Below are 15,256 nucleotides of genomic sequence, written 5' to 3' on the forward strand. Positions count from 1 at the left end.
GTTTTGTCCCTGTTATATTTCAAACTCATATTTTTTAAGCCTTCAGGTTAGAAAAGTAAAACATATAAAGAATGTGAATGCCATCCATATGATTAGTATCATTCAGGTAATTCTCCTACTCAATATAATTAGGTTTGTAAATATGACACTATCTTCCTGTACTGTAATTTAGGTAATTATACTACTCAATTTAATTACCACTGTAAGCTTGACATTGCATGTTTCATTAGATCTTTTCCACATGAATTGGGCTCTACTTCTGGTTTCACTTCTGCGTGAATTTGAGAAAATTATACTTCTCTCTGCCTCAATTTTCATATTTGTACTGTTGGAATAATGAGCCTTTCAAGATTCTCCATAGAGACATTTTCTCCGTGGACAAATCCAGATGGAAGAAACACATCATCATCATTGTCACTGAAGAGTGAAACATCCAGCCAAAATAATCTTGGCAGAAAATGGAGGAATAAGTTTTGTTAAATCTACACTTATTTCCTTTTTTAGAAGGGGTGCAGTAATTCTGTAATACCAGTATAAAACCTGTTATGTGCAATTCTACATGAAAAAAATGTAAGAAAATGGTATGGATTTTAGAAACAGTATAGGCTATTTTGTGTTGTTTCCTGTATCTACCATGTGAAATTTTGCATTTCATTTTCTTAAACAGACTAATGAAAGACTTCATTAGTAGCTTCAATAGTAGTTATGTAACCAATCATAAAGGGCTTCCCAAGTGGCTCAGTGATAAAGAATTCTGCCAGTGTGAGAGACGCAAGAGTCATGGGTTCAATCTCCAGATTAGGAAGATCCCCTGGAGAAGAAAATGGCTATCCACTCCAGTATTTTTGCCTGGAGAGTTCTTTGTATATAGGAGCCTGGTGGGCTACAATCCATGGAGTCACAAAAGAGTCGAACATACATATATGTGGTTTATAGATATGTGCATGTAGGTGAAGGCATTTGATGATTACATAATAAATCTAATAATTCTAACACCTTTACATATTTTCTCAAGGGATCAGGCTACATATTTCATATGGGAACTCCATGAATTTAGTAATGGAACAAAACAGCAATACATGCAATGATGAGTACACCTTATAAATTGTGAAGAAAAAGTACAGAAATTCAATAGTCAGTGTGTCCAAATGTATTTTCAAACATACTATGAAATATTGGGACAAACTAAAATAAGGAGAGGAAGATCTGGGGAAAAGCATGTATTTTTCCAGAACCACCACAGTATTAAAAACAAATCTATAAAAATAATTTCAAATTATGTCAATATTGCCATTAGAATAATAACACCATGGTTTTATAAATAAAGAAGCTTTATAGTTTAATTATCACTTAATAATCCAGCTTTGTTGGCTAGATTGAAAAAATACTTTTGTAAGACAGCTAAAGAATAATCATTCAAATGCTGACATTTTTTAAAATAAGAAAATTATTTTGATTAAAGTTTACAAGTTTGTTTCATATAAAAATCTGTATTTATAAACTAAGTACTGCTGCTAAGTCGCTTCAGTCGTGTCCGACTCTGTGCGACCCCATAGACGGCAGCCCACCAGGCTGTCCCGTCCCTGGGATTCTCCAGGCAAGAACACTGGAGTGGGTTGCCATTTCCTTCTCCAATGCGTGAAAGTGAAAAGTGAAAGTGAAGTCGCTCAGTCGTATCCGACTGAGTGACCCCATGGACTGCAGCCCACCAGGCTCCTCCATCCACGGGATTTTCTAGGCAAGTTAAACTAATCTCATGCTTTCTTGGTGACTTGGAATCTCTATTTATTCACTTACTCATGCACTCGGTATTACTACATGCTTAGTAATAGGTTAAGAGGGGTTAGACCAAGGAATGTATACAAATAAATAAGAAATACTTCCAGCCCTCAAGGGTAGTTTACCCACTCCAGTGTTCTTGCCTGGAGAATCCCAGGGACGGGAGCCTGGTCGACTGTCGTCTATGGGGTCGCACAGAGTCGGACACGACTGAAGCGACTTAGCAGCAGCAGCAGCAGGGTAGTTTACTGACTGTATGTGAGGCCTTTGGCATATACTGAGATGCATAAAGATTAGTTTCATCTTTTACAGAATATCCTTAAATTGCTTGCAATTGTAGTTCGTGTTGTTGCTAATTCCCTAATAAGAGATTCTCCAAATGGTCCACAAGATGGCATGAACTCTACCCCTACATTCAATGTCGCACACTGCTTTGTTGCCACACAATTATCATAGAAAATGATTTCCTTCCTCTGGGAATCTCATGATGTTATTGCTACTGGCATCCTGTGTGCCTCTGCTTTTTTTGTCCTAGTAACCTAGAGTAGTACCTTAGGAGCTGGGACACTGTATCATCAAATATTTTGTGTACAACTAAAACAAATCTGCCCATCTTGAAGTATGATATATAAATTTTGCAAACTTTTATTGCTTTATTTGGGCTTAAATTCAATTTATCTCATATCTGCAATTTCTCTGGAAATGCTGGTTAATTAATTTTTTATTATTTCCTTTTTTAAAGTTTGGCTCTAAGGCAAGATTCCATATAAAGTATGTTTTGTTACATAGTATGATGAAAAACTCAGATAAAAATTTCACCCACAAGAATCTGAGTAATGAAAAGATACTATTTTTCATGAAATCAAAGCAATATGAACTAGACTTGTAGACTCTTAAAGACTGCATGAAGATAATATTTTTCAACAAAATCTTCATAATAAAAAGTAACAAATTAAATAATAGCCTATAATATTAGTTGCAAATATTTAAGGTGCTCATTTATAAACCTTACTTTTCAGAATATCTGATTATTATGAAATCTCACTTTTTATCCCTTAGTTAACAAAGTATTTTGTATTCACATTACCTGCATGATCAAACCCAATTTTTCTCTTTAATAAAAATACTGTAAGTGAGAATCATTCTTGGCATTTGTTAAACATTCATTTTATCTCTTTAATTTATTTAGTCATTCACATATGGCCTTCTATGTATAAGTTCATTTGAGGGTTCACAATACATCAGGAGAACACAAATGAAATATGTATCTGGATTGTCATACAATTTCCTAAAATGGCCTGAGGCAAAATGTTGATAGAAAGTAGAATCTACATGATGCTATAACCCATATTTATAGAATACCATAAATGTCTGTCTTTCGAAGAAACAATCATAACACATAACATCTGGATGAAAATAAATATTTCAGTGACATATCTAGATGTCTCTAAACATCTGGAATTTGTAGATTTAATATTCCAACTGTTTCTATTTGTATATGAACACTTGAAATACTGTAGACACTGTCTAACAAATATTTATTCACATCTTTAACATGTGAAAGCATGCAAAGGAGTAATTGTATAAATACAATTTGGAAATTTAATCACACCTGTGTGATTAAATTGATCATGGCAGCTGACCTAGTAAACCTAATGTAAACAGAATCTAGTAAGATATATCCAAGTAATTCAGTGGCAAAATCAGTAGATGAACTGAAAAATCAGAGCCCAGATTGCTCTGTAAGGTAGGGATGAAAAATGGGGGGAAAGAAAGCTTCCGTACTCTTCCTGCCTGAATAGATTTATATCTGATTAAGAGAAGGAATCCTTTGGCTGTTTCCAAGAAGTTCATGGGAGCTGCAAGTTGACTCTGCTGTTTCTACAGCAGTGCAACATGGGGTTGGGAGGTAGTGTGCATGCATGTGTGTGTGTGTGTTTTGGGGGGGTGGGATTGGAGGGTGAAGGAGGTTAGGACATATTCCATGACTAAAGACTGAATTCCTACATAGAGGACTGCTTCTCACCTTTCTCCCCTATTTTAAAACAATGTTTATGACCAGGAAATCACTTACTGGCCTCTATAATTTTCGGTTTCAAAGCCTTTTTTTTTGCCTTAGAATGCCTGAGAACCAGGCTCACTAATGTGGTTATAAAACATTTACTATTTCAGATGTCTTTGGACAAACTGAATACACATTAGCCATTGGTAGTCATGGGCAAATAACATGTTGAACAAGAAAGAAACTCTTTTAGGAAACAAATGAAAATTTCCATAACAAACAGTTATGCAATGGGTACTATTACAAGCCAATTGTGCGTATTACATTCTCCTTTCCCAAAATTCAGCCAGATTAATAATTCACACGATGAGCAAAATTCTTAGAGGACTGATTACTTTTATTTTGACCCTTTAGAAATGTTGTAGCAGTACTAAATGCTAACAACTATATTTCTTTCTGTCCAACATGATGGAATTCAACTCAAATGACCTATTTATGAGTAAAAATTTACAGTGAAATTTTACTACTCCTAATCCTATTTCTACACAAGATTAAAAATATGGATATGTCTTTTAGTTATTTTAAGTGAAATCCTGTTGCCTCAGTAGATCATGAACAAAAGACTTCAGCAAATCTGAGTGGAAATATCAAAACTAAATTAGGTACTTCTCTCCATCACTGTGTTAAAAATTTCCTAAACAGCAGTTCTTGAATACATGGAATTTATGTATTCTGATCCACTGCTGGTACTTACCTTGTTTAAACTACTAAGATCAACTAGAATGATGGCCTTTGTTCTCAACATCTTGTCTAATCTCTGGCTTAAGGTTTAACAATAGCAACACATCATAACCAGTGCATACTATTTTAAGAAATGAACTATTCCCTAGCCACTGTCTAATTTTGTGAAATTTGTCAAATATAAATATTTGATTGAAACACAGAAACTCATCATTCTTAGAAGAAGAGTTCAGTTCAGTCGCTCAGTCGTGTCCGACTCTCCGCGATCCCATGAATCACAGCACGCCAGGCCTCCCTGTCCATCACCAATTCCCAGAGTTCACTCAAACTCATGTGTAGAACACTAGCAATTCTTAAGATTCAATCTAATTAAATATTCTGATTATTTCTTGACGAGAAAGTTTAATATCAGAATATATGTAAGCCCTCACTGAACTTTTATTAGATTTAGGGGCTGTCTCCAAAATTATTCTAAGAACTTGTAATGGCAATTGCTACTGTCATAAGAATATATATTGACACAAAAGTATTCAGTAATTTCAATAACTGGAAAAAGTTTAAAAATTGAAAAAAACTGTTTTGCATAAAAATTATAAGTGCTAGAGAGAAATGAAGTTAAAATCCATCCTAAATTGACTATGTTTTTGAGGTTTTCATGACGAGTCATAGAAATAGGGAGACTGACTTGTAGAAAATCTCCTATAGTCAAATTCTCTAGAAATTGTCCTTTATTAGAATTGTGTTTATTCTTTTATAGATGTCATGGAACATATGCAATGCTGTCTATACATATTTAGATAACAGAACATCTCTTTAAATTTGAACATACCAACACAAAAGTTGAATTGGCTCCTCAAAATTTTCAGGAACTTCTTAGTAAGACTTTACCTTACATTATATGAAAAAAAAAATTATATGACTGCAAGGATAATGTGAAAAGGAGTAATCTTTCACAGCAGAAGATGTTTTTCTTTAACATTACACTTTAAATGATATCTGTGTTGCAACAAATGATATGTTTCAAAATGTTACTGTTGATTTGCTAATTAAATATAAATTAATTGTTTCCTTATTGAGGAAATTCCCAAAATTAAAACTTATTTTATATTCCATCAACTCATTCACCCTATTCTCTACCCCCATTTTTCTGGTCAGAGTCCAGTCATATTTAATCTCTCAAAATAGCAGTCATACCGTGGTGTAAGCAAAAGAAACATATAACTATTACTCTAGATGACTGTTAAAAACTACTCTAAAGATATGAGGAAATATCTAAAATCACTGACTACACAAGGTTACCTTGAATAGATAATATGTCTGATCTTGCAGACATAACTTATTAGCTAAATAACTAAAAGTACTCATACAAATGTATAGAAATTAACCTACAAAGGAGAAGGGTTGTGTAAAATGCTCAGTAAAAGACAAAACTGCTATTTACTTGGCCCAGGAAAAATTCTCCTTCACAGTCACCCAAAAAATTGATGTCTATTTGGAAAACACTTGGCAATGAGCCATTTAATGATTTATGAGTAACAAACAAAACACAGTCCCTCTCATTTCCACTAACGGAATGTGATCCAACTAGGTGGGATTTTTCCATTTATCTTGGCAGCAGAATCATGAATTCAGTCTGTTTATGCCGGTCAGTTAGCTTACAAATCTGCAACATCGCACCTTTGATTAGCTTTGTAAAATGATTTTGCGACATGGAAGGAGCTCTCATTCTTTCTAAATCTGGCAGTCTTGACTCTATAAATATGTCCATTTTTGACACTCCTATAGTTTTATGCAACTGCCTTCCCTCTTCATCCCACTGTGAGATATTAAAACTTTGGCATGAGTTTTTTCCAAGTGCGTACAGATGGATGAAAAAGCCAGAATAAGCTTGTCAAACTTAAAAATACTTTGGGACAGGAGGGTCTTTAGACTGACTGGCTCTTCAAAGTATTCCAAGTGACTCTGCCAATTAAGGATTATTAGCTGTTGATTGAGAACAGTATAGAAGAATATGTTGTACACGTGAAGGTGTAAATTAGAAGCTGGATGGTTACTACAGTGGTAACTGTTACACAAAACAGCATTGGGCTTTCCTGGTGGCTCAGACATTTAAAGGATCCACCTGCAATGCAGGAAACCTGGGTTCAATCCCTGGATTGGGAAGATCCCCTGGAGGAGGGCATGCAAACCTACTCCAGTATTCTTACCTGGAGAATCCCCATAGACAGTGGAGTCTGGCAGGCTACAATCCATGGGGTTGAAAAGAGTCAGACACAACTGACTAAGCGCATAATTAAAATATTTAAAGCTTAACTTTGTCCCAGTGTCTCCACTTTTATTGAACATAAAACAATTTTCTTTAATACCTAAGTGCTAATAAGGAATTACTTTGCAGGATAAGCCTCTTTTCTCTTTACCCTTCTTGTTCCTCTTTGGCCAGATGGAATTCAAAGGGGATAATAGATGTCCCCTACCTGTACAGGCATTGCCATGTGGGAGACACAAACATAAAAGTCCAGTTTTTTTGGAGATTTCAGAGCTGTTCCTCCAGATTTGAAAATTTGAGTCCTGAGTGATATTTAAGGATTTAGCATATATTATTTTTTTTTCTAAAAGGAAATCTAATCATTATTTCAAATATTTACAATGACATGTATAGCCTATTGTAGAATATGTGTCAGGTATATCGACTGGGACATGAGTTTGAGCAAGCTCCGGGAGTTGGTGATGGACACGGAAGCCTGGCATGCTGCAGTCCATGGGGTTGCAAAGAGTCAGACACCATTGAATAACTGAACTGACATTGATTGGTTGACATAAACAAAGGAGCAGTACCTACAAATAACATATCAGTTATACATATACATATGTATAGGCAACTATGTAAGTTGAACATAAAACTGCTTCTGTTTATAAATTAAGTTTCATTTAAGGGAAAGTTATCTCTGTGAAATAATTTTGCTACTAGTGGAAATGATTCAATATTTGTTGCATTTCCCCTTTACATTACATAGAACATATCTGTTCTTTCTCTGTATTTGAATCTTGAAAGGCTTTTAAAACATAGAGAAAAAATATTCTAGGAGATTAAACATCCTATTAAAGTTTAGGAAAACACTGAACAGTATAGGAATAGATACAATATTCTTTGGTATATACATTTAAGTTACTTAAATAAGTCCCATGTTATTTTAAAGTATGGAAAAAATAAATCTTTCAGTAAAATGGAATTGAAAAATTGCAAATCTATAATTTGAATATTTTACAGGTGGAAACCCCATAAAAGGGATGCTATTTAATATTTTAAATCAAGATATAGATTATATAAATAAGTATAAATGGCATTAATGCAAAATCAAAGAAATGGAATAGCTGTATCTCAATTAAAAGAAGATGAATGAAAAGGCTTCGATTGATAACTCTATAATTTTAAAAGCCCAACCATGAGGAAATTAACTGAAAATATCTCCCTGGGATGACAGGTATTTGTATTACAAAAGGATTAACTCACTATGCCTTTCATAGCAAAGAAGTTTTTCCCCTCTGAGTAATAGATTTGTTTTACAGTTCATGCTAAAAGTTCTTTCACATTCATTGTGACATATAAACCTGAGTAAAAGAAAGAGAAGGTAGTTTTAATTTCCATTTTATGCCTTGGGGAGATTGTTACTTGCCTAAGAATATACAATTAAATCTGACAAATCCAGGGTTTTTGTTCCGATTTTTTCTCATAACAGTTCAATTTTTCTTAGTAACAAAAACTAAAGACATAATTTTGATTTGGAATTTAGATTCCACATATATCCATTATATCTTTTATTAACTTGACAAACTATTAATAGAGATTTATAAGATAAAAACCTTCTGAACAATACCAAATTTGCGATTATTTGAAAACATAATCGTCTCAGGATTTACTTTTGTTGTTGCTATTTTTCCCCTTTGTGAGGCTATAGTTGGATTGTTTCTCTAATGATCTCCAAAAATGTTTGCCTTCCTTCCATGTATCCGGTCCCGAAGGTGGTGCTCTCTTACCTAGCTTGGTCTTGTGATTCGCTTTAGACAGTTAGGAAACATGATCCGAGCAGAGGCTTTGAACACCCAAGCACACTGACATTTTTTCTCTAAATATTCCTGGGAATACTTCTACCACTATTTGAAGAATGTCAGGGAGCCTATTAGAAGATGAAATCACACACGCAACAGAGATCAAGACAAGCTGTCCCAGGTGAGGCTGCCTAGAACAGCCAGTTCTTAGTCACCCACCAGCTGAATAGAGTTGCACAAGGGCTCTAGGTAAGGCCAGAAGTAGAACTGCCCAACTGAGCTCAGATAAAAATTTTTGATCCTCAAAACTTTGAGCAAATTAAGTGCTGGTTATTATTTAAAGCCATTAAGACTTTTAAGAGGTTTGTTACACAGCCAAGTCTAAATGATATAGAATTTTAAAGAGACTCTTAAAAACAAAGATTAAAATTGGGCATGTGTGTGTGTATAGTATGAAAACTGAAGTGAAAGTTTTAGTCATTCAGTCATGTTCGACTCTTTGAGACCCCATGAACTATAGCCTACCAGGCTCCTCTGTTCACAGAATTGTCCAGGCAAGAATACTGGAATAGGCAGCCATTCCTATATCCAGGGAATATTCCCCACCCAGGGATCCAACCTGGGTTTCCTGCATTGCAGGCAGATTCTTTACCATCTGAGTCACCACGCAAGTCCTGTGTATATAGTGTGTGTGTACATATACATATAATTATATTTCATATAATTGCTTATATTTCTTTTCCAAGAATGGCAAGTCAGGAAGAAAGAAGAAATATTCAAAATGCCTTCAAAATTTCCAAACAAAATTTACAGAATTTTGCTCCTAAAAAGAAATTATTCTTGACCAAAAATGAAACCTCTACTCTATGATCAGATAATGACAGGGAACCATAGGACATCTCCAGCAAAGAAAGCATAGATCTTGACTTTTCTTGTGATTAAGAACATAGTTATACATCCCACATTTCTTCAGATTACAAGCAAACTCTAGTTTCTTATTTCCTTTATGTATCACTTTAAATACAGTTACATTTCCTAGAATTCACATTCTCTTTACAAAAACATTAATGTGTAATTCCATCCCTCCATCATATTTTTTCTGTTCCCGGTTTAAAAAAAAAAGAGCAAAAAAACAGATGTCTGATGATGTAGATTTTGGATCCTGCTTTCCATCGTGCCAAATGTTGTATACTTATGGAGAGAACTTTGTATGTGAAGTTCAAGGGAAGGAAAATGTTGTGCTCCATAACTTAGGTACTAGTCATAATATTTAATAAAATATAAACTGCCAATAAATAGAACCACATAAAAGTGCTCCTCTGTATATTTTCACTACCCAGAATGATCCTACTTAAAGCTGAAATATAGAAATTAACAGAAGGAAAGCAAATGATTTAAGAAGTTGGATAAAATAACTTGCTCTCCTAAGATAGTATTCATTTGTCCACACCCTGTTGATATTTTTTGGTTCCAATGGGATCCCTGGAGGAGGTGCACACAGCGAAAGAGGAAATGAGACTCTGCTCCTAAGAGTGCCAATCATAACTGCACTGTCCATAAAGATGTTTGCGTTTGCCTTTCAGGAATGTTTTTCTAAAGATTAGCAACTATTAACCATCAGTAGGCTAGATTCTTCTAGGGAAAATCAGAACCCATATATAAAAGAGTGCTCAGAGAAACTATTCGAGCAAATCATTTGCCATTCAAATAAAATCCAAGAAAGGATCAAAAACGTAATTAATTAAAATATTATTTATGTCTTATTAACTGGCGTCACAGATTGCTAATCATTTCAAAGTTTCTCTAAATGAATGGGTACCAGAATGTTTAATTTCTGAGACAAATACAATTTCAAAAATATTTTGAGCAGTGGGGTAGATATTTACCAATGATCTATCTGCCCTTGAGCCTACCAAGTCTCAGTTCCCTTAAATTTAAGTGGTACCATTGAATATTTCCAGACATTAGAGTGTAAATGGAAGTGACATGGGTCATTTCCAGGTGAAAACATTTAGAGGTCAATGCATTAACTTCCAGCTCTTTCTTACCTCTTGCAGTTACCAAGGACACCACATGTCAGGATGCCAGAAGGTCAGACTGGGTCCTGAGTGATTACTTGGAATGGTGGACTTGCAAAGTTAGTATGGAGAGTGAACAAACAATGAACTTTAATCTTATGTCATTCAGATGTGAGGGTTAATGTATTACTGTGACATAAACCCTATCCTGAGAAATAGAGGAAACTAACATGGGGTTCCCAAGTTTCTATTATGTAAAATAAGGAGATTTTAAAAATAAACAAACAAGATGAATGGAGAAAGTAACATGGAAGCATATACACTGACATGTGTAAATAAATAGCCAATGGGAATTTGCTGTAGGACTCAGGGAAAAAAAACGGGGGCTCTGTAACAAACTAGAGAGTAGCATGGGGTGGGAGGTGGAAGGGAGGCTAAAAAGGGAGCAGACATATGTACACCTATGGTTAATATATGTTGATGTATGACAGAAATCAAACCAATATTGTAAAGCAATCATCAATCAATTAAAAATAAATGAATATAAAAAATAAAAGTCCTCTCCAATGCCATCATTAGATAAAAGAAATAATATTTTAAAAACAAAAAATATAAGAAAGATACAATCACAGAACAAACTATGATTCCATAAACTGAATAAACTTAGTTTTCTTTAAAATATGACTATTTTATTTTCAGGGAGCCCCTGGTGGCTCAGAGAGTAAAGGGTCTGCCAGAAGTGCGGGAGACCTGGGTACAGTCCCTGTGTTGGGAAGATCCTTTGGAGAAGGAAATGGCAACCCACTCCAATATTCTTGCCTGGAGAATCCCATGGACATGGGATCGCAAAGAGTGAGACATGACTTCGAGACTTCACTTCACTTTATTTTATTCTTCCTTAATTATATCATTATGCTGGGCAAAAGCTTCATCATGAAAGAGAAAATTGGTCTTCCCAATGATATTTGAGAATCACAGATCTAGATATCTAGAATTACAGATCATGATAACCATGGCATGGTGTGATCACTCACCTAGAGCTAGATATCCTAGAATGGAAGTGAAGTGGGCCTCAGGAAGCATCACTATGAACAAAGCTAGTTAGGTGTTGGCATTTCACCTGAGCTATATCAAATCCTAAAAGATGATGCTCTTAAAGTGCTATACTCAATATGCCAGCAAGTTTGGTAACTCAGCAGTGACAACAGGACTGGGAAAGGTCAATTTTCATTAATCCCAAAGAAAGGCAATGCCAAATAATGTTCAAACTACTGCACAATTGCATTCATTTCACAGGTGGCTTCAACAGTACATGAACCAAGAACTTCCAGATGTTCAAGATGGATTTAGAAAAGGCAGAGGAACCGGAGATCAAAATGCCAACACCCATTAGATCAAATTCCAGAGAAACATCCACTTCTTCCTCACTGACTAAACCAAAGCCTTTGTCTGTGTGGATCACAACAAACTGGAAAATTCTTCAAGAGATGGGACTACCAGACCCTGCCTCCTGAGAAATCTGTATGCAGGTCAAGAAGCAACAGTAAGAATTGGGCATGGAACAACAGACTGGTTCCAAATCAGGAAAGGAGTACATCAAGACTGTATATCATCACCTTGCTTATTTAACTTCTATGCAGAGTACATCATGAGAAATGCTGGGCTGGATGAAGCATAAGCCGGAATCAAGATGGCCAGGAGAAATATCAAAACCCCAAATATGTAGATGACACCACCCTTATGGCAGAAAGTGAAAAGGAACTAAAGAGCCTCTTGATGAAAGTGAAAGAGGAGAGTGAAAAACCTAACTTAAAACTCAACATTCAAAAATCAAAGATCATGGTATCCGGTCCCATCGCTTAATGGCAAATGGATGGGGAAACAATGGCAACAGTGAGAGACTTTATTTTGTTGGGCTCCAAAATCACTGCAGATGGTGACTGCATCCATGGAATTAAAAGACACTGGCTCCTTGGAAGAAAAGCTATGACCAATCTAGACAGCATATTAAAAAGCTGAGACATTACTTTGCCAACAAAGGTCCGCATAGTCAAAGCTATGGTTTTTCCAATACTCCAGTATGGATGTTAGAGCTGGACCATAAAGCTGAGCAATGAAGAACTGATGCTTTTGAACTGTGGTGTTGAAGAAGACCAGAGAAGGCAATGGCACCCCACTCCAGTACTCTTGCCTGGAACGGAGGAGCCTGGTGGGCTGCAGTCCATGGGGTAGCTAAGAGTCGGACACGACTGAGCGACTTCACTTTCACTTTTCACTTTCATGCATTGGAGAAGGAAATGGCAGCCCACTCCAGTGTTCTTGCCTGGAGAATCCCAGGGATGGGGGAGCCTGGTGGGCTGCCGTCTATGGGGTTGCACAGAGTTGAACACGACTGAAATGACTTAGCAGCAGCAGTTGGAGAAGACTCTTGAGAGTCCCTTGGACTGCAAGGAGATCAAACTAGTCAATCCTAAAGGAAATCAGTCCTGACTATTCATTGGAAGGACTGAGGCTGAAGCTGAAATTCCAATACTTTGGCCACCTGATGAAAGAACTGACTCATTTGAAAAGACCCTGAAGTTGGGAAAGATTGAAGGCAGGAGGAGAAGGGGACGACAGAGGATTGGATGGTTGAATGGCATCACCGACTGGGTGGACATGAGTTTGGGTAAACTGCAGGAGTTGGTGATGGACAGGGAGGCCTCGCGTGCTGCAGTCCATGGGGTCACAAAGAGTCTTATCCGATTGAGCGACTGAACTGAACTGATCTAGATATTTTTTAAATGGTGAGAGAAGACTGTTGACCCAAAGCAATATAATGACAGTGTCCACCATTACCTGTCTTTCAGTGAGATCCAGATTCACTGCTATCTCGTATCGCCTCAGTCTGGTCAGGTAATTGTGATGGGCAAACTCTGCCTCTAGTTCTCTGATTTGCTCTTTGGTAAATGCTGTCCTCTCCTTTCTGGGTTTGCTGCTGACTTCTGACTTGTAATTTCCTTCCTGGGAGTCTGGGGAAAAAAAGGAAAATAATTAGATTCAGTTCATTCACTCAAACACATTCAATCATTTCATGTACAACAGAAACATGTACTGAGTAACTACTTTTCCAGGTACTCTATTAAACACAGTAAAAATAGAAACCAAAGACAGTAAGATTTATCTTGACAGGGTGAGATAAATTGCATTTTTTTCCAATGTGCCCTGAGGTGAGTCACAGCCTAATTGGGGCTGTATCTAGTTTTCTTCTTTTGGAATATCAATATAAACAAGAAAACTTAACTGTTCTTAATATGCTTCCCTAGTGGCATAGATGGTAAAGAATCTGCCTTCAATGCAGAAAACACTGGTTCAGTCCCTAGGTTGGGAAGATCCACTGGAGAAGGGAATGGCAACCCAATCCAATACTTGCCTAGAGAATTCCAAGGACAGAGGAGCCTGGAAGACCCCAGTCAATGAAGTTACAAAGAGTCAGACATGACTGAGTGAATTTTTGCTTAATATGCTATTATAATATTAATAACAAGAAAAAACAAAGCCTCTCTAGTAAACAAGTTTTTATCTAAAACTATTCAGATACAAGATTTCTTCTAATAAGTTTTTCAACATAAATTCTTGAGTTCTAAGTTTAATTGAACAGAGGGATCCTAAAAATAGTGGTGACTCAGTATGTGATTATTTGATAAATTCAAACTCAGCAATTAGACCACAAAAGTCAGTTCAAGCTCAGAGTAAGCACACATGCTGCTGCTACTGCTGCTAAGTCGCTTCAGTCGTGTCCGACTCTGTGCGACCCCATAGACAGCAGCCGACCAGGCTCCGCCATTCTCCATAAGTGTGTATAATTAAGGGTGTGTGTGTGTATGAGTGTGTGTGTGTGTGTGTGAATTTATTGCCTTTTTAATTTTTATTGAAGTGCAGTCTCCTTAAAGGCAATAACAATGCTCTATTTATTCTTGCATAATTCTTAGGGCAACGTGGAATCTATAAATAAAATTTTGCTCATTTAACTCAAAATATGAACAGAATTTTAAATGATTTTTCACTATATATGAGATAAACATAGGATGCATAACATCTAACACAGCTAGCCAAACACAACATCTTATAATGTCCTATAAAAATAATAATTTACAGTATATCATGGCATTTTTTCTTCTAAGAGTTCAAGACATAATTAACATAGACTATTTTCTTCATCAGGCTTCCCCTGTGGCTAAGCAGTAAAGAATCTTCCTGCAATGCAGAAGATGGAGGTTCAATCCCTGGGTCAGAAAGATCCCCTGGAGAAGGAGCAACCCACTCCAGTATTCCTGCCTGGGAAACCCCATGGTCAGAAAATCCTGGCGGGCTACAATTCATGGGGTTGCAAAAGAGCTTAACATGACCAAGTGACTAAATAACAAAAGCAAATCTTACTTGTCCATATAATATCCCTGAGATGTAGATTAGAAGACATTCTTAATATTCATGCATATCTGTAGTGGAAAAAAAATTCTACATATACCAAGTAATATATAATCATACCAGCCTTAATAATTCATGTCAAATTTATCCTCAGTGAAATATAAACATAATCAAGATAAAGTAGCATGTCTGTATACTCTCAAAAATTCAGTTTTCTAGTTATTTTGAGCATCTACATAAAAATAGTAATGCCTTAATCACA

General features: G+C 36.0%; 1 protein-coding gene across 1 annotated transcript in view; it reads right to left on the reverse strand.

Moving 5' to 3' along the window:
* The window catches only part of MEOX2 (mesenchyme homeobox 2), a 73,353-nt gene that overhangs the window by 2,444 nt on the left and 55,653 nt on the right, over nucleotides 1-15,256 (reverse strand). Inside the window, exon 2 of the mRNA XM_055420521.2 lies at nucleotides 13,426-13,598. Coding sequence (XP_055276496.1) covers nucleotides 13,426-13,598 — 173 coding nt within the window. The remainder of the gene's footprint in view (nucleotides 1-13,425; nucleotides 13,599-15,256) is intronic.

Source organism: Moschus berezovskii, chromosome 3, assembly GCF_049115385.1.
Source record: "Moschus berezovskii isolate FMDL1 chromosome 3, NW_MosBer_1.0, whole genome shotgun sequence".
NCBI lineage: Eukaryota > Metazoa > Chordata > Mammalia > Artiodactyla > Moschidae > Moschus > Moschus berezovskii.